The sequence below is a fragment of the Camponotus vicinus genome, unplaced genomic scaffold, assembly GCF_025532165.1.
Source record: "Camponotus vicinus isolate PSW18456_S1 unplaced genomic scaffold, iyCamVici1.0 SCAF_3, whole genome shotgun sequence".
NCBI lineage: Eukaryota > Metazoa > Arthropoda > Insecta > Hymenoptera > Formicidae > Camponotus > Camponotus vicinus.
This window is the reverse complement of record NW_028141967.1, coordinates 15,634,401-15,658,875: the sequence shown is the minus strand read 5'-3', so window position 1 is coordinate 15,658,875 and position 24,475 is coordinate 15,634,401. Positions and strand designations below refer to the sequence as shown.

The window sequence follows — 24,475 nt, the reverse complement described above, 5'->3', positions numbered from 1 at the left end:
TGCGATCAATAAACTCGCTTAAGAATTTAATTTGCGACAATAAACTATCTCAACGGAACGAGAAGGTTCTCGCAAGAATCCACGTAGGACGTTATGACGTAAAGCCATCAAAGTTTTATTCGAAGAAACAATTAATTATTTTCATGAATTGTCGACTGAATAAAATCCAATAGAATAAAACTAGGAACTTATCTTTTCCGTGATGCATTGACCTTTCTCAAAAAAAAAATGCAAACGTGTCTAATTCGCGCTACTCATCATTATTTGCGTTTTTATTTTTCGAAAAGTGAAATTTATTCGTCGCAATAATATTCTTTCGTTCTTGATTATATCGCGGATAAAAAGTCGCAAGTCTGTTCCCGTTTTGTTAGTTCACCTTCCGCGGATGCTCTGTCCTTCCCAATGAATAAAAAATTTGATTTCGTCGGTCGAGAAGCTATTTCCGGTCGATAATCGTTGGGCAATGACTCGCCGGTATATTTATATCGCGAAATTTCAGACGGAAGCTTTATATAGACTCGAGCTTTTTTCTGACCGTGCCTACGCAAAAAACGATCACGTCACGACAAGTAAAGAATGTTTTTCAGATGCGTACACTTGACCCGAATCCGTGAACAATAAAGCATTTCGGGATTGTGGGACACGGACGCGACACACGACGTTTTCGCGAAAATGTCCTGTCCTTCGACTTCGATCTGTCGCATAAAGCTCCTGGCACTTTTTACCTCTCGGTCCCACTTGAGGCTTCTTCTAGTGCCTGACCCACTTTGGCCCTGACGTCAAAACCGGTGCATAAATTTCGTTTCGAATCTTAATTTGACAGCGGCCGAGGGCGGCCTGTGAAAGCTCGAGCTGGAATTCATTTGATATTGAAATATTTATAAGCGTCCAAAATATTGAAATATTTTTATAATTAATTCGTGAAAAATTGTAGCGTATGATCGTTATATTGTTAGCGGTATTAATTATCGACTTTTATTTCGTTTATATTGTTTTAATATATTCGTGAAGCTTTGATTAATTATATTGGAAAAAAAACTGACATGCAACCGACTTGAAATTCGGAGACAAAATTGCATCCGGAAATAAAAGTCGAACCGAGGAGGATTAGTTTAATTGGAACTTCGTCATTTATACCGCGCGTTTAATCCTCTCAGGAAGCGTGCAAATTGGATCGATTGAGAGTTGCAAAAAGTGAATATCGGCCGATATTTTGAAATCGAACGGCGGCATCATCCTGACATGCGACGTTCCACATTAATCAACGGTGCGTGAGGATGTTTTTAATCCGAAAAAAATGGGCATGGCACACAGACACGCACACTTACAATAACGAGCTATCGAACAAACTGCCGCATCGACACGGGTCATTTAATTAATGTTTATCCCGCGAGGATCGATAAAAGCGTCTGGAACTACCGATTGCAACAAGATTAAAGTCGTCCAAGTCGTTGCGCTCGTTTTCATATTTGCATACGTCGCCGTAATAATATTTTCATGTATATGCTCCCATTTTTTGCAAAAAAGATGACCGATCTTTCAGCAAAACAAGATAGAATGAAGACACCCTCGATTCTATTCAGTGAATACAATTGAGACAAAGGAGAGTTATAAAGTAAATGTCTAAATTATAGATATAATATGTATAAAATAAATATTTAAATTATGAACTGTATACATAATACCGGTCAAAAGTATTACATTACTTATGAAAATAGGGAAATAATAAAATAAAGAAACAAAGTAATATAAAGTAAACAAAATAATATTAAATAAATAAAATAATATAAAATAAACAAAGTAATATTAAATAAACAAAATAATATTAAATAGACAAAATAATATAAAATGAACAAAAATAGGGAAATCGTTTAATAAACAAAAATATATAAATATTACCAGATTATATTTTATTGCTAAATTATAGATATAATATAGATATAAAATAAATATTTAAATTATGAACTGTATACATAATACCGGTCACAAGTATTACATTACTTATGAAAATAGGGAAATAATAAAATAAAAAAACAAAGTAATATAAAATAAACAAAATAATATTAAATAAATAAAATATAAAATAAACAAAGTAATATTAAATAAATAAAATAATATTAAATAGACAAAATAATATAAAATGAACAAAAATACGGAAATGGTTTAATAAACAAAAATATACAAATATCACCAGATTATATTTTATTGCTGTTATTTTGCTTAAATAATTTTATCAACACGAGCAAAACAGCTAGAGGGGAAAAAGAAGATTAAAAAAACTTTTCTTTTTTGCATATTTTTTTGAAGCGATGCAATATTTTTTTCCGGTACCGTATGATAAAGAATGACAAGAGATTGAAGTGTTAATAACTTCCAACATACAACTCTCCTTTTTCATTTCGCGAGAGATCCACGCGACGAGAGTCTACCGTATATCAGAGATAAGTCTTGTATACAAGTTTGCGGTAGGTCGTTGCTTTTAACTTCCAGCAGTTCTGTATAAAGACGGCACGTAGGTGTGTCGCTTCACGCGAGATATAAGTCTCTTTTTTGCTTTTTTTCATCAGCAAGAGCTTTCCTCCTACTACCAACTCTCGTCGCACGGCCAATCGGCTTCCGCGCCGAAAATCACTCAAATTTAGAAGCCCTCTAATTAGCCTGTTAATTGCTTCGCTCCAGTAGCATCTCGACTGCCTTAATGATATCCGCCTCGCCGTTTTAATCAGCCACTGCAGCTCGCTGAAACCGGTACCACCGGTACTTTGGCGAGTTCATATTTCGCCGATGTAAACATATAAACGCGCAAATTGACTTGAACGATTATTTTCGCAATAATGCAAACGTGAGAATCGACGCGACGTTCAATCGTGTTTGCGGGAGATTGAATTTATCTCGCGAGGTAAACAATGGAAACATTCGGGAAACTTTTTGACATTTAACTCTGTCGACTTTTTTTCGCATTAAAATGCGACCTATTAACGTCGAACGTGTGCACGTGCCATTTTCTCACGGGCAGCATCGATTCTGCGCGTTATTATTCGCCGTCCAATATACGTGCGAGCGCGGAAGGGATATTTTTAACGCTTATACAGATACTTTATCTCATTATAATTCGCCCACGCTTTAGCGGAGAGCGGCTGCGTTAGTTGCCGTAACGATCTCGGCGGCGGTGAAGGCAAACTCCTCTTCCTCATCCGCTTCCTCGTCGTCTTGTTCGTGTTCGCATCCTCCTCGCTCGCGAATTTTTATATTCGCCCTTTGGATTACATTTCTGCCGTATATTTCTCGTCCGCTATTTTTTTTCCCCGCGCAAACACCCACTTGTTTTCGTCACGATTGTCCTTTTCCCGCGCGTCGAGATTTATATCCATATCCCTCGCTCGAAGAGAGAGAGACCCTCGAGCGTTATTTGTTTATAATAATTATTTGCACGCTCTTGTCTCGTCGGTAATTCCCTCCGAGTATAAAATACGATAACTCGCTATTAGCGGAATTAATGTTATTATGTATGTTTGTGAAGCGCGAGAAAGAGAGGCGCGAGCATCCTAAGCATCCTTTTCACGCGACTCGAGATCCGAGCGCAATTGGTGGGCACTTGGAGGAGCGAGACGGTTCATTTGCATGTCTATAAGTGGCATACGTGAATATGTACATGAATACATACATGAACGCGTTGGCTACTTACGTAAATTCGTGTCGTCGACCTCGCGTGACTTCTCGTAGCCTAGTGTTTCATCCTTCTTTTTTTTTCTCTCCCTTCAACGAGCGTCTTCAATAACGCCGTCGTCGCGTTGCATTCGAGATGCACTCGTGGAACGAGCGATCTTAAGTACCAATCGCTTCTGTAATAAATGTTCAAAGTATCGAGGAATATCCAAATTTGATGCGTTCGACAACTTTGGGTCTTTTTGCTTGGATGTAGTTTGGATAAAATTGTTCAATTTATTATGAAAAAAATAGATGCGGTTTCTCAGAATCTACTTCCTGAAAAACCTGGAATTTTCAGAGATTTCTTTTGTATCTGGAAGAATTAGAAAATTTTATTAAAACTCGGGGAATTTAAAAAAAAAATTCTCCCTCTGATAATTTTATTTTTTTTTTGTATCGTAAAGCCAAGTGAATTATGCGTTTAAAATATATTATAAATATATGTATCTATCTCTGTTTATATATTTAATATTTTAGCGAAATATAAATGTGCATATTCTTTATTGTAATTTTTATTGATAAAAAATAAAAATGTTATGAATAATGTTTATTTAACGAAAGTTATTAATTTTTTCCAGTACATTATAAATATAGCACTTGAAACTTACTCTCTTTTTTCTTCATATGAGAAAAAAATGAGAAAATACATGCCGTAAAAAAATTTACCTGAGAAAATTGCATCAGAAAATTTCTAAAATATTCTCTTTATTTAAAATCTTGAACAAGCATATCTGGAAGATATCAGAGAATTTTTCTACGTGATTTCAGTAGACACACCCTGTTTGTATAAATGCCATAAATTTGACACGCGAAATCCAGCGGCGTCGCACACGCGACTAATAACGTTCTCAGAGTCGTAGATTAATCGAAGAGCGAACTAAAAGGCGCATCGCGATTCAACTATCGACGCGCCGCAGGTGATATACTCCGGCTTCGAGGCGGGAAATAAAGACGTTCGTTCGCGAGGAGGCTACCCGCTGCTAAGGGAATCGATAAATCCGCCGCGGCGATATCGATACTGATGGTTACCATGTTTTATCGCCCTGCGGATACGCGATCGCCCAGTCCCCGATTATGAATTCCCGTCCTGCTCGTCCCAGCGGGGCGACCGACTTTCCAGGATGCGCCTCTCATCGTTCGAGGAGATTTTCTGCGATCTCAGAACCTGGTCTTTTCTCCTCCCTCTTCCCAACTTGATCAATATTTCGCGAATATTTCTATTAGCAAGTTCTTTGCAAAATTTTTATTTTTACATGCGTGTATCATTCTTAATTCTGTAATTTATAACTTGTAATTTTGTGATCCCTAATTTATACTTTTGTAATCTCTTTCAGAAATCGAGGCGCAAGAAGCTTGCAAATGGCTGAGGGCGGCCGGATTTCCGCAGTACGCGCAAATGTACGAAGGTGAGTGTCTTTTTCTCGATAAAATCAGTCTCGAGAAAATAATGAGCAATTTCGACTCGCTATCTGAGATGCAAATGGAAATCCTTTTAAATTGGTCCGAGATTGTTCTACACTAAATATTTATCGCACAAACTGAAAGGAAGTAATTTTAGATGAAATCTAAATCGGTTGGAAAGCCCGAGGACTCGGATGTCCTGGAGATAACGAAAGCTTAAGTGGAATATGGGATGACCTTTCTCTCAAAGTTCCTAATTTACTCTCCCTCGAGAGATAAACTGCCTAAACCCTCGAAAAATTCTGAATTATCTTGCCCGAAACTGCGCAGCAGCCACAACAATAAGTAAATCCTGGCGAACGACGTTACCCTTATTATATGTGAGATTATTATCGATTCAATTTTCACATTTCCTGAGGGATCATGTGTATTATCTCACGTGGGCGTTTCGTTTTAGTCCCGAGGCGATTGCACGCGTGTTTGAAAGGATTGGCCGGAAAAAAAGCGACGTCATCTCTCAGGATGCTTTTCGAGAAGGATTACAGCAAGGAAATTAGAGACTCGTTCAATAATAAATTTACAAAATTACAATACCGTGACATTCAATCTGAATTTTGAGGGTCGATGATTGTTGAAAGCAATATTTAAACAGTTTAATTTTAGAAATCATGCAAGATAAATTCAAATAAAAAATATAGCAAGTCGAGTCCACAGGTTCTTTCGAGAAATTAAATTATTATCCTGATTTGTTGATGCAAAATAGTTATTACGTTGCAAAATAAAGACATGACGGGAAGGAGGAAGGGTAACGAGCGACACGTGGGCAGATGAGCGCGCGCGCGAAAGAGAGTAAATTATTAAGGGGGCAACGCTCGTGAGATGCGCCTAGACATGTTAATACGTCTCATAATGCGGGCCCTTTGTCGCGGCGCCTACCAACAATGCGTTCGTTATTGCAGTACCGGTGTATTGTTGCCGCCGCATTTGCGCCGGCGATGCCTTCTTCTTCCACCATGCCATTAGCGAGCCATTGTTTCACGCTTGCAGTTTGCGCAAGGGCAGGGGAGAGGGAAAGAAGGTGGCGAGAAAGGGCTTTTCAATGCCTCAGACCGGCGGTCAGGGCCGATTTTTACCCGGATCGACTCCTTGACCTTCCTCCTAGCTTTTGACAGTTGCAGCGTCTTTTTTTTTCCTTGAGAATGTATATCGATGGACGCAATAGGAGACATTGCACGCACTGTTTCGCTTCTGGAGGCCCCCTGGGGCCCTCGGTTATGTCGACGTCAAAGGCCCTAGAGGATTTTCTAAAGCTGAAATCTGACACTCTTTGGAGCCCTTCGCTCATTCTCCTAAATAAACTCCACTTGTGCCCTGTGATTAATTATATCGCGACAGTTTCCCGTGGAAAATTGCGACGATCGTGAATTGCCGAGAGGAGAAACTGGGTAAAAAAAGGGAAAAAGTCCCGTCCTCGTCAGACTTTCGCGTACTTAACGTCGAATAAAATATCTCTCGCGGGGATTTAATGATTTCGTTCCACATCCATGTACGTGTGTATCTTGGTGACATAAATCTCACTTCACATTATAACGTCTTGCCATGGGAGGTGAGATCCGCATAGATGTAAATCAGTGCGGCTATAGGCGAAGTGAAAAATTACGCGGGCCATTAATCACCGTCCGGCGTGAATATTATTCCCGCATTAGCTCTTGAAATTGAAGAAAGACCTGGAATTACTCGCCGCGTCAAGGACGTTAATGACTGTTGAACACGAGGTATTAGTATTTTCCCTGTGTATACACTGTGTAGAGCTTAGTGCCTCGCGCGATACGCTCCCTTGGCAAATCCGAATGACTTCGTTTAACCTGTTACTAGTCGTTGTACGTATTCGTGAAGAGTACGAAACGAAGCGAACCAGTTGAAATAAAACACGCTCCGGTGCAATTTTGCAAACATGCTTATAATCTAGGAAATTTACTCTTTAATTGCTAAGATTTGTGTCTCGTTAAATTTCAATTATTATATTATTATTCGCGATGAAAGAGAGAAATCACAGAATTTAAAGCTTTGCATTCTGAAAATTTATTTAGTTTGCTACGCATAAAAATTGTGTGATTATTATTTATTAATTGTCAATTTATTATTTAGAATTGTCAATTTAATCGATGAGTTTGAAATAATTATTATTATATCATATATTTTTTTTAATGTAATCATTTAATATTAATATTTATTGATTTCTTTTAATCATGATTTCACGCTGAACAGGAATTGTAATATTCTATATAAAATTATGTCTATATAATCTATATGAATTATTTATATCAAAATCTATATAATAATTATATATAAATTTTATCTATAATCTATATAAATTATTAATGATACAATACAATTATAAAAAATATAATAGGTATAATAGAAAATATATACTCGTAATTCTACATAATAGAAAAATATATATTATATAAAATATATATTATATAAAACATGATTATAAACAAAAGAGGAGATTTTACGTAATCGCGGTTTATTATTTAAAACGCGATTAGAGTGGAATTTTTCGATTCGTTAATAGCTCGCTGTTACATATACCTGCAATTTGCAAGTTTAATAAGTGAGCTCCATTATAACTGTAAATTTATGTGCCTCCTATAACGCTATTGGTACGCAGCCGAGCGAGATACCCGCACGTTTCTCTTTCGTAGCGGCTAAGAATCTAAAATAATAAAAATACGGAATATAAAATTTTTTCCGTCGACTTGTCGACGAGATATGCGGGGTCTAGAACTGCATCCCATAAATGTCGCATGTGCAGATCTCTTTTATTCCATTTTATATATCGTAAGAATAACATGACGATCGTACAAAGCAACGACAGTTCTCTCATTTTCCATGTCGATTATCTCTCGCGGGGAAGTGCGTCATCGATGCTGTCGCTCCTTTGAAAAATTATGAATGTTCGGGATCCTTCCTTTTATTACAGATACGAGAGAGCAGAATCGAAGAATTTTAATAAATTAATATTTTCCAATTTCCATATTTTTTCCTCGACTTTTTACATTAACTTAAAATGTTACAAGGTACACTTTTTTTTATAAAAAGCGACGCTATTAGGAAATAGTGTAGATAATCGTAGAGCGATACAATGAGTAATATACAATGAAAAAGTTAATCATGCGCGGTTAATCGCGAAAAGATTGAGCCACGGCACTCCCATTTCTATTGTATCACCCTAAATAGGTTAAAGGGAGATTGGAACGTTCTATCTCGTGACAGTAAATGAGTAAATGCAAACTAGTCCGACGTATTCTATAACCGTGTATCCGTAACGTGTATAATCCTCCGAAACCCGGAATTTTTTTATGTCACATCAAATTTTTTTTCCTCTCTTTATCGACAATATCCATGTAGTCTGACAGTTTTGGATTTTGCGCGAATTTTCAGGCCGTTCGCGCGATTTCCCAAATTTATCACCTGCTAAAATTTTACTTTGTATTATTTGGAACGATCACGTCGCATAAATCAACCGTTGAAGTTTCGGGAAAGAAAGCAATTTTATATCGCGCGAGATGTGTGCGTGTATCTGCCACACACGACAGGAGGGGAAAAAACACACTATTTATTATTCCACAGAAATTCGTTTGCATACAAAGCTACCGCCTGGATTCTCGGAAGAAAAAGTTCCGAGAAAACTTTAGATTCAAAACATCTCTTAACTTTATCAGCTTTTTCTAGATAGTTCAGATTTTTTTTCTTTCGCACGATCCTTTCGCAATTAAATATAAAACCGTGCAAACTAATGGATAGATTATTTTTCACAAACGGTATATAATTTTGAACAGCGTTATAAAATGATACAATTAAACGATACGATATAATTATCATCTATACTCCTGAATAAAATTAACGCATAATTTTTTTTCACTTTTTCTTTAAAATTCTTCGTTAAAATTTAAATATCATTTTTTAAAGAAAAAGTGAAAAAAAATTATGCATTAATTTTGTCCACGAGTATATTTTAATTAGTTTCGCGCGCAAAGAGTTTACACGTCCGAATTTTACTACTCTTTCGCAAAAATATAGAATTGACAGCAGAAGATGGTTAAGGGATGAAGGGGGTATCCCGAGAAACTCTCAAGCGAGACACGAATCGATCGTTACCATTCGATTCTAAGAGATTCCTCGGCATCGAGCCAATGGTTGCCGGTATCAGGTGGTCGTCTGTTTCGTTTGCCAGCCGAATTTATGGCGGAAAAGAGAGAGCGCTCTCGCGTGCCAAAATAATTTCAATCGAGCACGGACTAAAATTGCACGGGCAGTCACGATTCACGAAATCGGGGGATGTCGGAAGCACGTGCTGCTCTTTCTGTATTCTTTCCGAGCCGGGTTGGCGCGATGCCAGACGACGGTCGCTTCTCCTGTTGCTCTCCTCTTTGTCCTCTCGTCTTTCTTTCTTTCCTTCTTTCCCAGCTGTCCACCGGGATGGGAACATAAGCCTCGAGACAGACTATTCGTCTCGGAATCCGCCACAGCTGCGAATACAGCCATCCCTTAGATCGTCGCGACTTAATTAATCGCGAATAGAGGGTTTCGAGGAATCATCATCGGGTTCATCGACGGTTTTATTTCGAGGTGCTTGCAATTGCGCGACGAATCGAGGAAACGGTCATCTGGGGAAATTCCGGCACCGTTTCCCTGTATAATTTTCCGAGATGACGGACAATCCCCAGGCGATCCTCCGCCTCGCAAGTTGAAATCGGATTCGCGTCACAATGAAAATGAATGTGTATTTAATATCGTAACCCGTGAGTAATGATAATACCTTTCAAATTATTATGAATTAATGATCGTAGATGTCGGGACGGGATATTTCGAGAAGGACGCGAGCCATAAATAGTTTGTTGAGCGTTTCGTTTTATAGTAATTCACTTAGCGGGGGGATTTTTTCCGCGCGCCTCGTATTCACGTTACCAATTAAGGACAGCATGAAATATTAACTCTCCTCGAGCTAGTGCCGAGGGAGAAGCGTTTATATATCTGCGAAACATCGCGAAGGCTGATTGCTATGCACGGTTGATCTTCGGCCCGGCTCGGCTCGGCTCCGCGGATTCTCCTCGGGGTGCAAGCCCGCTTGGAAGGTCGCGCGAATGGTTCCCATAAGGCCTTGGAGAACGTGACATCGGCACTGGAAATATACCGCCCCGGAGAAACGATGGCCGTTTGCGAGATTCCAGCCAGTCGTGGGAATATCGACTGGAATTGGAGCGACAGATAGCGATAGCTTCGAGCATCAGTAAAATCACCTCCGACGCTTTCGATGCATATTTCATGCCTCGACTGATTGCAGATTGCAGGATAGTTGGATATGGAACATTCCGACGTAAAAATATTTTAATGATAATTTTTAAAGTTTTTTGGAAAGGGAGGGAAAGATGTGTCGTGTAAAGATTTTATTTTTTTTTAAATTTTATACTGATATTATAATAGATAATACTTTGATTCAATGTTAAGAAATCTGATTTTTATTCTCGTTGGTTATTTCTGTTCGGGGATTTTTCCTTTCTTGAGGTTGACTTTCATTAATAAGATAGCTACTTGGATTAATTACGGTTCGCTTGCTTGAAAACAGATCGCTTACGACAAGTTGTCCGATTCAGTTGCTCGACGAGTTGCCGAAGGACTCGTACTTTAACCGGAAATAAAGCGCATTGAACGCCCACACCGCCATAATAATCGCAGACGCAGGTAGGAAATACGCCGCGAGAGGATTTGACGAGGTGAAACCTTCACCCAGTTTCCTCGTACATGTCTTAAGCAAAATCGTGAGAAGATCGAAGGAACTGGGGCGCCTAGTTATGCCCGTAACAACGACTTGGTTTAAATAATCTTCTCGCGCCTAGAGTCTCTTCCGTTACACTTACAATTAGCACAGAAGACCCATTCTAGACGCAGTATTCGACGAATAAGAAATATACAAGGAAATTCTTGACAAGCAATTATTTACAATTAGGAGTAAACTACTAATGCGCCTGAATAAAGATAATACATCTTCTCAACATTTATTATTATTTATTTTATTATTTATTATTATTGTATTTATATTATATTTTTATATTATATTTTATTATATTTTTATTATATATTTTATTATTTATTATTATTTTATTTATTAGTAACATTTATTATTATTTTATTTATTAGTAACATTTATTATTATTTATTGCAGTATAAAAATTTATATTATATTTGAAGCGCATAAAATTCTTCAAATCTTGAAATTTTAGAATGGAAATATATCTGAATGTATCGCGTATACAAAATGCCTCGAAATATTTATTCGTCTGACTTTGATATTTCGGAGATACTTGAATGTTAAAAAGTTAAAAAATTATTACACTCTTTTTATTCAGAGTGATAGACAGGAGATACATCTCTTTGAATCTTTGACTAATGATTTGAAAAATTCAATGATCTTGAGAAATGATAGCAAGTGGACAATTTAGAGTCGTTTTTCTGACAAATTGGAGTCGTTTTTCTGGGCGACTTTATCGTTCTATTTATATGTATAAGAAAGGTACAAGATCGATATTTGATGTCAACAAATAGAAAAGAAAGATTGAGAAGGAAACTGATGTCAAGAAATATAAAAGAAGACTGAGCAGAAACACCGTTGAATCTGAATAAAAAATAAAATTCAAAACATCAAATAAACAAGAATATTTTTATTAAATCTCAACAATCGTCGAGTAATTTCAATAATAGAGCTAAACTTGCAACGATGATAAAATAAAGGATACATAGATCATCTCAGATTTCACTTTTAATTAATTAAATAACCTTTGGGTGAAACATGGTCGGATTTTCTTTTGATAAAAAGAGAACACACAAACACGGACTGGCGTCTGTTCACCTCGAAATCATCGCCGAGAAAACGTCTACGTGACTCGCATGAGTCGCAGGACGATCGATCACGCCTCCGATCGCGATCCCCTTATTTGGCCTCGTCGCGCATCTAATCGCCGACTTTTTATCATTCGCGAACGTCCGACAGACGATGCTAATAAAAGATATCCGATTGGTCCGTCGTAGGGTGTCCCGTGCACAGCCAATTAGTCAAATGAACGTTTCGTTCATGATACATCTCGATAAATTGGCTCTGAGCCGGTTACGACATTCGCGTTATTTTGTTATGTAATATTGGCTTTTCGAATTTATCGATACGCGCGTCTCTTGTCGGCTGTGCGTCCCAGAGCTAAGATTCCCGGAAACGAAGTAATTTAAGTGTCAAACTTGTTCCTTCTCAGTTTCATTTCGATTAGCTGCCTTATAAATTGACAAAGTCTCGTTAATAAACGGATATACGCAAAGTTGCAGGCAATATATATCGCATAGTGATGGGGAAGGAGCATAATTGAAATGAAAACTGTTAAGGATAATTATTTATATTTATTAATATATATAAGAATAATATTTATAATATATATCTATATATAATATAATTTATTTATATAATGAAATATTTATTTATTAATATAAGAATTATATGTATCTATAAAAATATATATAAAAGTAATTATTAATTATTCTGTTTAAATAAAATATTATTTAAAAATCTATTTTTCTTAAACAATAAAATTAGATATATAGAAATTACATATATAAAAAAATATATAGAAAATATACATATTTATAATTCTATTCTAAGTTATATTTATATTTATAATTATATTTTAATTAAAATATAATTTTAATAATAATATTAATAATAATTATATAATTTTAATAATAATTTTCGATGGAATTGGATGGTTACTTTCTATGGAATAATAATTCATTACAATCTATTTCAAGGATATAAATTTTGAAAATTTTTTTATAGCTATGTCTTCTCTTACGTTTCAAAATAGAATTTTAATTAACGTATAAATTAAACCTCACATATTTCACATTTTAGTAATTTATAATCTGGTAGGAGAAACAGCTTACATTTATGTAAGTGTTTTTATTTCGAATCCTATTCTTCCTCGCCCTCTAATATCGCGCTATTATTATTCGCGCATTAATTACTCTCTCGCGATATATATCGCGATCCGATGTCCGAGCGCATAAAGCAGGGGTTAATTTAATAAGGCAAGAGCAGTTAATAATCCGTCGCCGGCAATAGGATCCGTCCATCATAGTCCATCCGCCGCCGCATCCGTAACCGAGATATGGACGCGCAGCGAGGAATGTACGATGTACCAATCGCCCGGCAATCGTTACAACTGGTTCGTAATGACAAACGATGTCGTTACGTGTCTATCTGATTACGCGGGGCATAAAGAATCGCTGCCGGACTGAAAGGCACCCGCGGTGAGAGGGTGGGGGGCCTCAATGAGCGAGGCGATTACGAGAACGAATCGTGGCCGGTCGGCCCCATGAAGGGGGCCTCTCTTCCACGGCGTGTCCGTTACTTCTCGACGTAAATAAATTCGACCGTGATTTACCAGCGTGTACGTACCACTCGCCGGCCATTCCCGATGACTGAAGTGTACCGAGGTTATCGCGACGCCTCGTGCAACGCGTTGAGCGGTGCATATCTGACGCGTGCAACGCACGAGCGATCGTGGGCGCTTCGATCTATGGAATAATAGTAAAGTCTTCGCAGATTTACGTTTCTGCACAATACAGACAATTTTAGAAGACAAATTATCTAAATAAAAAATGCATTCTCTTTTTTACATTTATTAAGAGGCTGGGTATCAGGATTTATTGCGATAAAAATTGTTAATTATTACATTTGTTTGTGCCTTGAATATTTAAATAATTATTTCTTTATAAAATACAATATAATATTATTGAGTAAAAAATATCACGATTTCTTTTATATATAAATATATTCCACGGCTACAAAAATTATATTATAAATTTTATATTTAATATCATGATATTAAATATAAAAATTATATTTAATTACATTTTATTTAGACATATAACACTTAAAAATTTTATTTATATTTAATAATATATAATTATTCCTCTATAAAATACAATATAATATTATTGAATAAAAAATATCACGATTTGTTTTATATATAAATATATTCCACGGCTACAAAAATTATATAAATTTTATATTTAATATCATGATATTAAATATGAAAATTATATTTAATTACATTTTATTTAGACACATAACACTTAAAAATTATATTTATATTTAATATGTAATATTTTCTCCGTGCAAAGATCATTTAAATTTTAAGCAAGCACACGATGATTACGACCCTCATTAGCAGGATGGTCGTTAAATTGAGAGGCCATTAATTTCGCAGTTTGTTTAGACAGACGTGCCGCGTTAAAATTTTCTTAATTACGTCGACGTAACGATCACGTAAACCAAACAATTTTCGACATTAATTAAATAATGTCTTTTTCGACGAGCGTTCCCGTTACCTCGAAATCTCTCTCTGGTCGTAAACGTAGTTTCATAAACGTAAATTTAAGTCGACCAGGCTCGAGCGCTTCGATTGCCGGGTAAAATATATCTCGCTATAAAGTTCCACGGCAGATTTCATCCGATTAATCTACCGTGAGCGCTTTCAAAGCGATATACGAGCGCGAGAATTATGCAACCATGAGGAGATTTTCCGAGGGAGAGAGAGAAAGAGAGAGGAACGAGATTCAAAGGCGCGAATATCGCCGGGGGCGATATTCTATTTCGGTGACGCGCTCGCTCCTCGAGCATCTGCTCCTCGTTTCTTCGGCATCCCCGAAACTGTACGGCAGATAAATGCCCCGCGATTTCTTTCACCGTCGAGCACGCACCCGGAAATACGATCGGCGGTAACATAACATAACGTATAACTGCGACGCCGCGCCTGGTAGATTTAATTCGGACGCAACTGGGTTATAACGTGTCGTTCCTCCCGCCGGCGATTCCGCGAAACACGAACATTATTTTACGATCCCGTTCCTTCGACAAAACATCAAAGCTCTATCCGGGCTCTCCTTCGCGCTCGTGTAAATCGGGCCTCGCGCACTTCGTCTCGGGAGGGTGGAAACCCGGACGGATTTATGCCCAACAACCGTGTAATGATCTCATCATTGCGTGCATAAAGTTCTAGGCCGGCTTCTTTTTTTATCAACCGAGAGCCAAGATGAAACATTCGCGAAGCGAGCAACTTTTCCAATTTTTTCAATGAAAATCTTATAATTTAATTTTAATTAAATTATTGTAATATAATTTTAATTAAATTATTATAATATAATTTTAATTAAATTATAATTTATATTTTTATAATTTACTTTTAATTAAATTATAATTTTATATTACTACAATTAAATTATAATTTCAATTTTATTTATTTCGATTTTAATTAAATTATAATTTCAATTTTTCCCCAAAATTACCAATTGAGTATAAAAAGCCAGAGCTGTCGCGGATATGCGATAATAATTTAATACGAGAGCGCACATATCGCGACGCGAGTTCTCACACCACCGAAGGCGGCTCGCTTTCTTCTTATTCAGCTCCATAAATCCCCCCCCCCCCTCCTTGCTTCGCGAAGCGCCACAACAAAATTTGCCCGTGTACTTTAATCGCCGCTTCCCACGGTATATGCGCCGATTAAGCCGTCTCCGGAGAACGAGTCGTTTGATCGCTCGCGAATAATTTCCTCGGGTTGCCCCCGACCTGTCTTCCCACCCCTTCCCCCCCCCCCCGTGCGACTCCTTTTTGCTCGCACGCGCCGGCGACAAAGTAATCTCGGCCGGGATAAATTATTCGACGGCCGGCGAAAATGTAAATTCGCCCCGGTGGGCGAGGGCGGCGATTTATACGGGACCGAGCCGGGATACTTTGCTTGGCACTTAAGTGCCAAGCCAATCCCTTTTTCGCTCGACCCGCGCGCGCTAATTTATGCGGCTGCATCTCCCGATGTTCGCGCCGACTCTCGCGAACGCTAATACTACTTGTCGAGATGTGTCCCTCGATGCGAATGAGAGTCGAAGAGTCGTTTAATGTGTCCCGCGCCGAATTCAAGCTTTACGAGAAAAGCGTATTGTCAGACAAATCGAGTACACGATGTTGTCCCAAAGAATTAGATCCCGAGGTAGCCGAATATCGAGTGTTCATAGATGATTATACACAAGTCATAATTGGATTTTGTTTAATAATTATTGTTTTAAAACTCAAAATGCAGATATTGCAATTGTGATAAAGATAAGGAAGATAAAAAATTCAATTCTAGAAATTAAATTATATATTTGATTTACAATTTTCTACAAATTATTATAATTGAATCTCCTATCAATTATAATTAAATTTGTTTAATTATTATTATTTTAGAACTGTACGTGTATAGATATTGCAATTGTGATAAAAATGGGGGAGATGGAAGACTCGTTTCTAAAAATTAAATTAATTATATATTTAATTTACAATTTTCTATTGTGTTAAAATTAAATTTTTTAAATAATTATTATTTTACAAGTTTAGAGATATTACAATTATGATAGAGAGAAGATAAAAAGCTCAATTCTAAAAATTAAATTAATACATATTCAATTTACAATTTTTTATAAATTGTTATAATTAAACTTTTCTATCAGTCATCATAATTAAATTTGTTTAATAATTATTATTTAGAACCTATACAGATATTGTAACTATAATAATAAATTTGAGAAAAATAAAAAGCTCAATTCTAGAAATTAAATTAATTACATATTTAATTTACATTTTTCTATTATTATTATTATTATAAATTTTTTAAATAATTCATCTTAGACCTTTATATATACAGATATTAATTGTGATGAGAAAAGCTCAGTTTTAAAAATTAAACTAATTACATATTTAATTTATGATGAAACGTATCATTTTTTAATTTGCAAGACAAGATAAATTTTTTCCTCGAAAATAATGCCTTTCATTTTTATTCCATTTTATATTTTATACTTTTTATTTCCGATTCTTCTAATGTAGTCATCCATCAAACTGACATTAGCGAGAATCGATTTCCTTACACGTCGAGTATTCTTTCGAATAATTCCGCGTCATCGTCGTTGCTTTAATGTCAGGAGAAAAAGACGATTGTACTCGGGTTCGGTCGGTGCACCATTTCTTTGCAAACGACCGTAAACTGAGTAACGTACCCTTGAAACTCTCGAGAGTCACGTGACACCTCTAGACACAGTGAACTCTAAAGACTACTTGGAAACGAACTCTGGTCTTGAAAATACTTGGCCTCGGCTTGAGACTCGCTTGACGTCACGTGCAATTCGGAAGACGCGCAGGATCTCCTATACTTTATCCGAGTACTTGAACTCAATATCCGTTTAATCCTTTTCAATGTGAAAGCCATCGCGAGAGAGTTTGCTTCTCGTTATAGTTACACAGAAAAATCTTTGTGTCTAGTTCCTGATACAGATTTCAATATTCAAACGCATAGTTTTTTTTACAAGTCAACGAATTTGATGATAAGATATAATGATAGTATAAAATATTATTACATAACGTTTGAATATTCAAGTTATTCGAATTAAATTGTATATTATTATTAGACGAAGATCTGTCAAATAGTGCCATTTGCAAAGACGTCTCGCGTTCACCATGTACGTGCAACGAGGGTTTATTTCGAGCAATGACATTGAGCGCCGGTGAAAAATGAAAAAGCTCACGGCGTTTAAATATACGGAGAAGGACAGCTCTATAAATGAGAGAGACGCCGACCAGCCACACCTCTACATTCGTCGTAACGAAAATTACTACACAAACCGGATTTAATGTAAACCACCCTCGGGGAACCTTCGCTCGTGCAAAGACCCCTCGCGGACAAAAGAGCAGCAGTGTGGGTAGGTTGTGTTTTTTTTTTTTGTTATGTCACATTAATTTTAAAAAGCGTAAGAGAGTTTCTACTCTGTTCTACGCCTTTAAATAATGTATTTACATATTACACATTAAAAAAGCAATCTTGTTTGTGCACAATATTTCTGTGAAAAGATGCTTCAGATTTAATCTTTATGAATCTCTAGATGTGTCGTAGATTAATGAGATAAATCATACGAATTCGCGGCAGTTGGCTCGCCTCTGCCATAATTTCCCTCACGCTCTTTAGGCTTAAATTCAATCCCGCGTTCGTTGACCCGCATTTAGAGGCAGCATTGTACGCAATCTTCGTAGAAAACAAATAATACTCGGAATCACGGGCGTTCTCCGTACACAGATGCGGATTATTAACCCGAGAAGAGTGAAAACTGAATAATTCGCTGCCGAGACTGTGCAATTTTAACAATTAAACCAGGCACTGGATTACGTCTCGTCGGAGCCGTTTCGGGATTAAACGACCATATAACTCATCCTGATCAAAGATTTCGTCTGACTCATCTCGACTCGTCTCGAGCTTAACTTCGAGCTTAATTTCCCTTGGAACGCACGTCTACAAAGAGGTGCTGGAACACTCTACGTAAAGGCAGCTTCCAATTTTTTTTATTTTTTTTTCTAATGGAACGATAACCTGGAGTGCTGCCAAATCCGTAGATGGCTCAAGCTGGGAGATCGGTATTTTCCTGGAGACAAGTATTTTTTTAAAATTCACACGAGACACGTCGCCGAACCTTCGATAAGGTGACTGGATCCACGAGATAACCGTCGTCGGAAACGAGATAGCTCGTGTGCCCCGGATATTTCGGTAGCCTGTCCGATTCTCTACCAGGAAGAATATAATTTACCGCGCGTATTTCGGGAAACCGTGAGTTGAAGACGCGCTATTTGTAGTAGGGTCTTCAGACTAGGAAGCTGATTTCGACGGATGGCTGTCAAGTCGATAACGCGATTACGTAAGATGCATCTGTGCTTGAATCATCTCGATGATGTTCTTAAATTAGACATTTCCCCGAAATAAATTTTGATGGCTATTCCGAGTATCTCGATTGATTAGATTGATCAACTTTTGGTCGATTAGTGTTTATGAAATATACATCTCGCGAGACATAAAACCACGCTGTGCGTCTCATCAAAGTATCCAAGATCGATTCCGTCGATCTCCCAAGGCCGTTGAATTAAAGTCAACTCGAGAAAAGTAAAGCTCGACTGCAAAGCAGTCGTGTTCGCGGAAATCACGTGGGATTAGCTCGCGCGAAATACCACCGCACGATCTGCGCGAACCGACTGTTCCTTTTTCCACATTAACCTCTGTCCGAGAATCGCGAATAGAGAGATACCTATGCCGGATCCTGGTAGATTGACGTCCGGGGTCCTAATGGATCTGCGAATCCCGCGAATCGGCCATCTAAGGTTTTGGCCATGAGCCAGGACAAAATCCGCGGGGTGCCTGCGTAGATCACGCCGAGAGTAAAGGGGTCTTTGACACATCTGTTGGGGGTGAGCCAACTTGGAAAGTGCGGCCGTACACCTGGATAAACCTCGATAAGCCCCTTCTCGTCTCGCTCTCCTTATCGCGGACGAGGATTAGCAAGCGCAAAATTATCATGCGTTTCCATGGGATCGATGAAAAAATTGACACAAAGGATTTGGACGTCGTATTTAAACGCGTCTGCTTCCACGAATCCTCGATCTTTGTCGGTGAGATCTTCGTAGGTGGGCCCGGGGAGATTCGCGGGGGTGGATTTTTCACCCGACAGGACGAAACCTTGCCGGCGTCTTTGAACGACTGCACGCGACTGACGAGATACGCGGGATGATGACCTCGGCGGAATGCGAGCAGGATTGATGGCGATGCTAATGCAAAAGATGCTCGACTATTTATTATTTGAGATGCGAGAATGCGTTAAGAAATTTTTACAGGACGGAAACGATTCTAAAATCGTTAGCTTGAAGCGATACAAGAGCTTGATTTCTGTTTCTTGAATATGTAAATTATATTTTCTAACATGTATGTGTATGTGTGTGTGCACTTGAACCTATATATCTTTGAGAAGAAGAGAGATTCTCTCAAGTTCGAATTTATAAACCATGAAATTAGATTCAAAACTCGGAAATAAGAAAAGATTAGATTCTTGATATTGTCTTGTCTTGTCTCGAAATTTGAGATCAAGACAAGATTTTTAATTGTCAAAATTATTGATTTTTAATAAAATCTAAAATGTGTATATTTGTAAACTAGAGAGAGAGATGAGAAAACAATCACACACTATATATTATAGGAACTTAAAAAAAATTATTTAATAAATAAAAACATTACATTCACAAATTTAGAAACAATTATTATAATATAAAACTTTACATAATTAATTAATTACATACAATTTTGCGTAACATATATTATATTTTGGAACGTAAATGAATGAATATACAAATAGTAAATTTTTAATTATTAATTTTTAATTTATTAATTATTAATTATTGATTTTTAAAGCAATGATTAATTTTACAATTATTTCACAATAAATTATTAATTTTAAATTGTAATTTTCTTTATAATTTTAATTTAACAATAAACTGATTAAAATAATTTGTATAATTATCTTATATTATTACTATCTTTTTTATAATATAATTATCTTATATATATAAGTGTGTATATATTATATTACTATTATATAAAAGTTACATTAACTATTATATTAAACAAGTTTTCATTTTTAAAGTAAAATTATAAATAAAATCGAAACAAGGCAAGAGATATAAAACGAGAAATTTTTGCCACAAAGATTTCACTCAAGACCAAGACAAGATTCAGTTTTCGCTACCAATACAATACTTTTGCGAATACCGTCATGTCTTCAATCTTGTATATTCCTACTCGAAAGGATACATACACTTGCTTAAATAATCTCGACTAAAACTATCGTGACATGCAAAATAATACGCGCTGGTGGCGCATCCATTTCTCGACATGTTCTCCAGTAATAGAATGAAAATTCCCGCTAAGCGAGCTTCCGAGATCTCTCTCTCTCTCTCTTTTTCTCTCTCTCTCTATATCTCTCCCGCACCGAAGCTCGTTCCTCGGTATCTTCGCCCAGAAGAAAACGAAACGTAAACCCGCCGCTCGTGCTGGCGAGTGGAAACGGACAGATGACACGAAGACACAGTTTCTCTCTCCCTACGATGCACGAAAACGCCGGCTTCCACGAAGGCGCGCCTTCGTCGACGTTGGTGGGCCGCAAATAGTCTCGGGATGGATCTCCCGGTAGATGAGAAGGGATACATGCACGAGCGTCGCGCACGGAGAGTATCTCCTCTGACCGGCCTCGCGATCTGACAGGGCGAGAAATTCGCGCGGACGCGATCTCCGCTTCGCGCGATTCAATGCCCGCCGTGTGTTTCCGCGTAACGAGCATGCAGAATATCCTATTAGAGAAAATCTCGTTGCACCGAATTAAGCCAGTCCACGGTTGCTTCGCTTTAATCGCAACAATGAACAATAGTGTCGCCAGCGAGCGTATTTAAATGGATATTATTTATAATATATATACGAGCTGAGAGAGAGAGAGAGAGAGAGAATTATTTTGCGAAATAAATCAGAAATCCCTTGTGCAAAAGCCATGATTCCTTGTGGCAATTTATTAAGAGATTAATGAAATTAAAATAGAATTATGCGATATATTAATTGAACATGAATTGAAATAATCAAAAAATGAAACTATCATTATCATTTTTGCATTATTATTATTATTTGAAAATTCACAATTTATAAATCCATAATTTATATCTGATATATTTATTTAAAGTCCTCTGACGAGGGAGACGTCAAATGCCAGTGGCGGCGAAGAGAATTCTTTTTCGAGACCCCGTGTGACCCAGTAAACGTTTTGGAGGGACAACGACGGTCCCTGACAGCCTTCTCGGTACGAGGGATTGTTCTTCGCGTTTGTTTTTTGCGAGGGAAAAACGTTTTCTGCGCGTCGCGGCGCGAAAAGTAGACGTGTATTTCGGGCGATCGTTAAGCCACGCGCGTTCAGGCCTGTCACCCCTTTTAGCTTTCGGCGCTAGGGGATTTTCCCGCCTTTGCTTTGTATCCGGAGATGCGTTGCGTTATTTATACGTCACTCGCTCTTGTTTTAGAGATTACGGTTTATTGATAGTCGCGCTGCGTGAGATATTTTCGTTTGACGTAAGGATTTTACCATCGGCCATATAACCGTATTCTTCGACTTTACAATCGAACCCCTTTTTTCTACAGGTTTTATCGATGAGTTATAGTTTGCAGTTTATCACGAATTTTTTTACCTATATTTTTCCCTCATTTATTTCAAAGAATCCTTAAAGCTCTCTTGTAAGTTTTGCAGCGAGACAAATGTATTAAATCGCAATGAAAATATATCGAATAAATAAACGAATTGAAATTAATTGCAGAAGGGTGCGAGACGATAAACGTCATCGGAGATGCAATATCGATCGTCTGAGTATCCGTCTTATTCTCGTAAGAAAGGCGCACTACCCGAAGCGAAGTCGAGTACAGGGCATGCACCCGTGAAATGCATCGGTCGCATCTCTCCCCGTGGTCCCTTCCCCCCCGTCCCCTTCTCGCACAAACACTCGTGCACATGTTTCTCTGTGTGTATTTGTACGCTCCATTCTGCCCCTCTTCTGGGACCAGCTGCCTCTCGACTCTCCCTTCCTCTCTCCTCTCTCTCTCTCTCTCTCTCTCTTTCTGTTTTATTTCCTTTCTCTCTTTCTCTTGCCACCGGCCTCTTCCCTCTCTCGGCAACTCGGTAGAGTTGTTCTTCGTATGCCGAGCCTCTCTTCTATACCGCTGCTGCCCGTCGACGATCGCTAGTTGAGAGCCGACCGGCGAAAGAGTCACTACGTTAGCTCTGAATCGGCCCCTCGTGTTGTGAGTCGCTCTCGTCCTTCGCACGCGAAGCTCATTCATAACTCGGAGCGCGCAAACAGGACGAAACTCATCGGGATAAGTAAATATTCCTTCCGCCGAGGCGGAAGGCAGTAGACCCCGTCAGAGCTTTCGAACGAATGATCGAGTGCTAGTGCGAGTATCATCTGGAGAACGCTATTTTTCAAACGGTGACCTCTGGGAGAGACTGAACTATCGCTGGGAAATGATAAAGGTGAAGAAATTGTGACATTTCGAAGGGATGATTCATAAGTGACGATTGATAAGTGCGACGAACGGAAGGGATGATTCATTACTTTCGATCGTCATCAACTGGACACTCGGATGAGGCATAAACTCGGGGTAAATACAGAGCGCACGATGATCGGGACGCTTGTGTGGGTGCGCATGACGGGTGTCGATGACCGAAGGCCGCCAGCTGGAGTGGCGATCGATAAAGTTTGACGCGATACAGAAACATTGACGTCGCGCATCTGTCAATTAATCACCCGAACGCACACATGGGTGGCCAATGACGTTTCGCTCCATCGCCCCCAGTTCCGTTTTTTCAATTTACAATTGCAAATTTCCACGAGCGTGGGATCTTAATCGGAGAGGCGAGAAAATTCCCCGATAAGGATCGACTCCTGGATCTCTAGTCGTCTCGCGGAAGTGGATCGATCGACGATCGATCGTGACTGTGTGAGAGATTAGGAGCTGGCTGGTAGCCATGAGTCGCATTGGATTCTTCACGTAACGACATCGGGCAACATTTTGGCTTCCTCGAGGAGAAGAGGAGGCCGGGCGGCGCAGCCACGAATGTGTCGACGGTGTCTCATCGGAGGGATGAAAGGTAAACACGCGGGGCGCCGGCGTCTGTTAATCGACGATTAATCTCGCTTTAATTTACGCCTCTTACGCGACTCGTGCGTTACGTCTGCGACTCGCAGCCTGATTTACAGCGCTTTATCTTATCTCGTCCCGACGTGTGCTCGAAATTCCATGCGTTCTCGCACGTCGCACGCTTCTCCGGATCGGACGTAATGACGTTTCGTGACCTGAGATCGTCGGTCAGGATTGAAAATTTTGCGACAACCCGGCGAATTTCGCGAAACCGACGACCCCTTTACGAAACGAGAAACTCTATCGGGTTCCGTTAATCACGAGCGGAGTGTATATTTGTCGAGATTATTATGATTTTATCATACAAATTGCAGATTTTCTCTCCCCGATGTCATTCGAGAGCCGCGTATTTGCATCTTCCTTCTCGCGTGTTGCTATTTAAGTTAGTTGGTTCGGTGCCGCTTTTTTTTCTCCAACGATACTTATTTTAGGCTCTCCACGTTTGCGTGTATCTCGATGTGTATAACGGTCCGTATTATCAGTGCACGTTAAATGCGACTGCTTAACTCTCGACTTACATGCATTAACATACATCCTTCGTATCCCAGATAAATAAAGTACTCGTCGGATTATTTAAATATTATCTAAATATTATTCAGATTATTTAAATAAAAGTCAAGGCGCCCAACATGCAGCTAATAATTCGGAATTAATTCAAGCGTAAAAAAAAGAAACATGCCGAC

The 24,475-nt window shown here is 38.2% G+C and overlaps 1 protein-coding gene across 2 annotated transcripts in view; it reads left to right on the top strand.

The window, feature by feature from the left end:
• The window catches only part of Cv-c (RhoGTPase activating protein), a 233,802-nt gene that overhangs the window by 169,952 nt on the left and 39,375 nt on the right, over positions 1 to 24,475 (top strand). For both annotated transcript variants that reach the window (XM_083093742.1, XM_083093741.1), the window contains exon 9: positions 5,043 to 5,114. In XM_083093742.1, the coding sequence (XP_082949868.1) occupies positions 5,043 to 5,114 (72 nt within the window). The remainder of the gene's footprint in view (positions 1 to 5,042; positions 5,115 to 24,475) is intronic.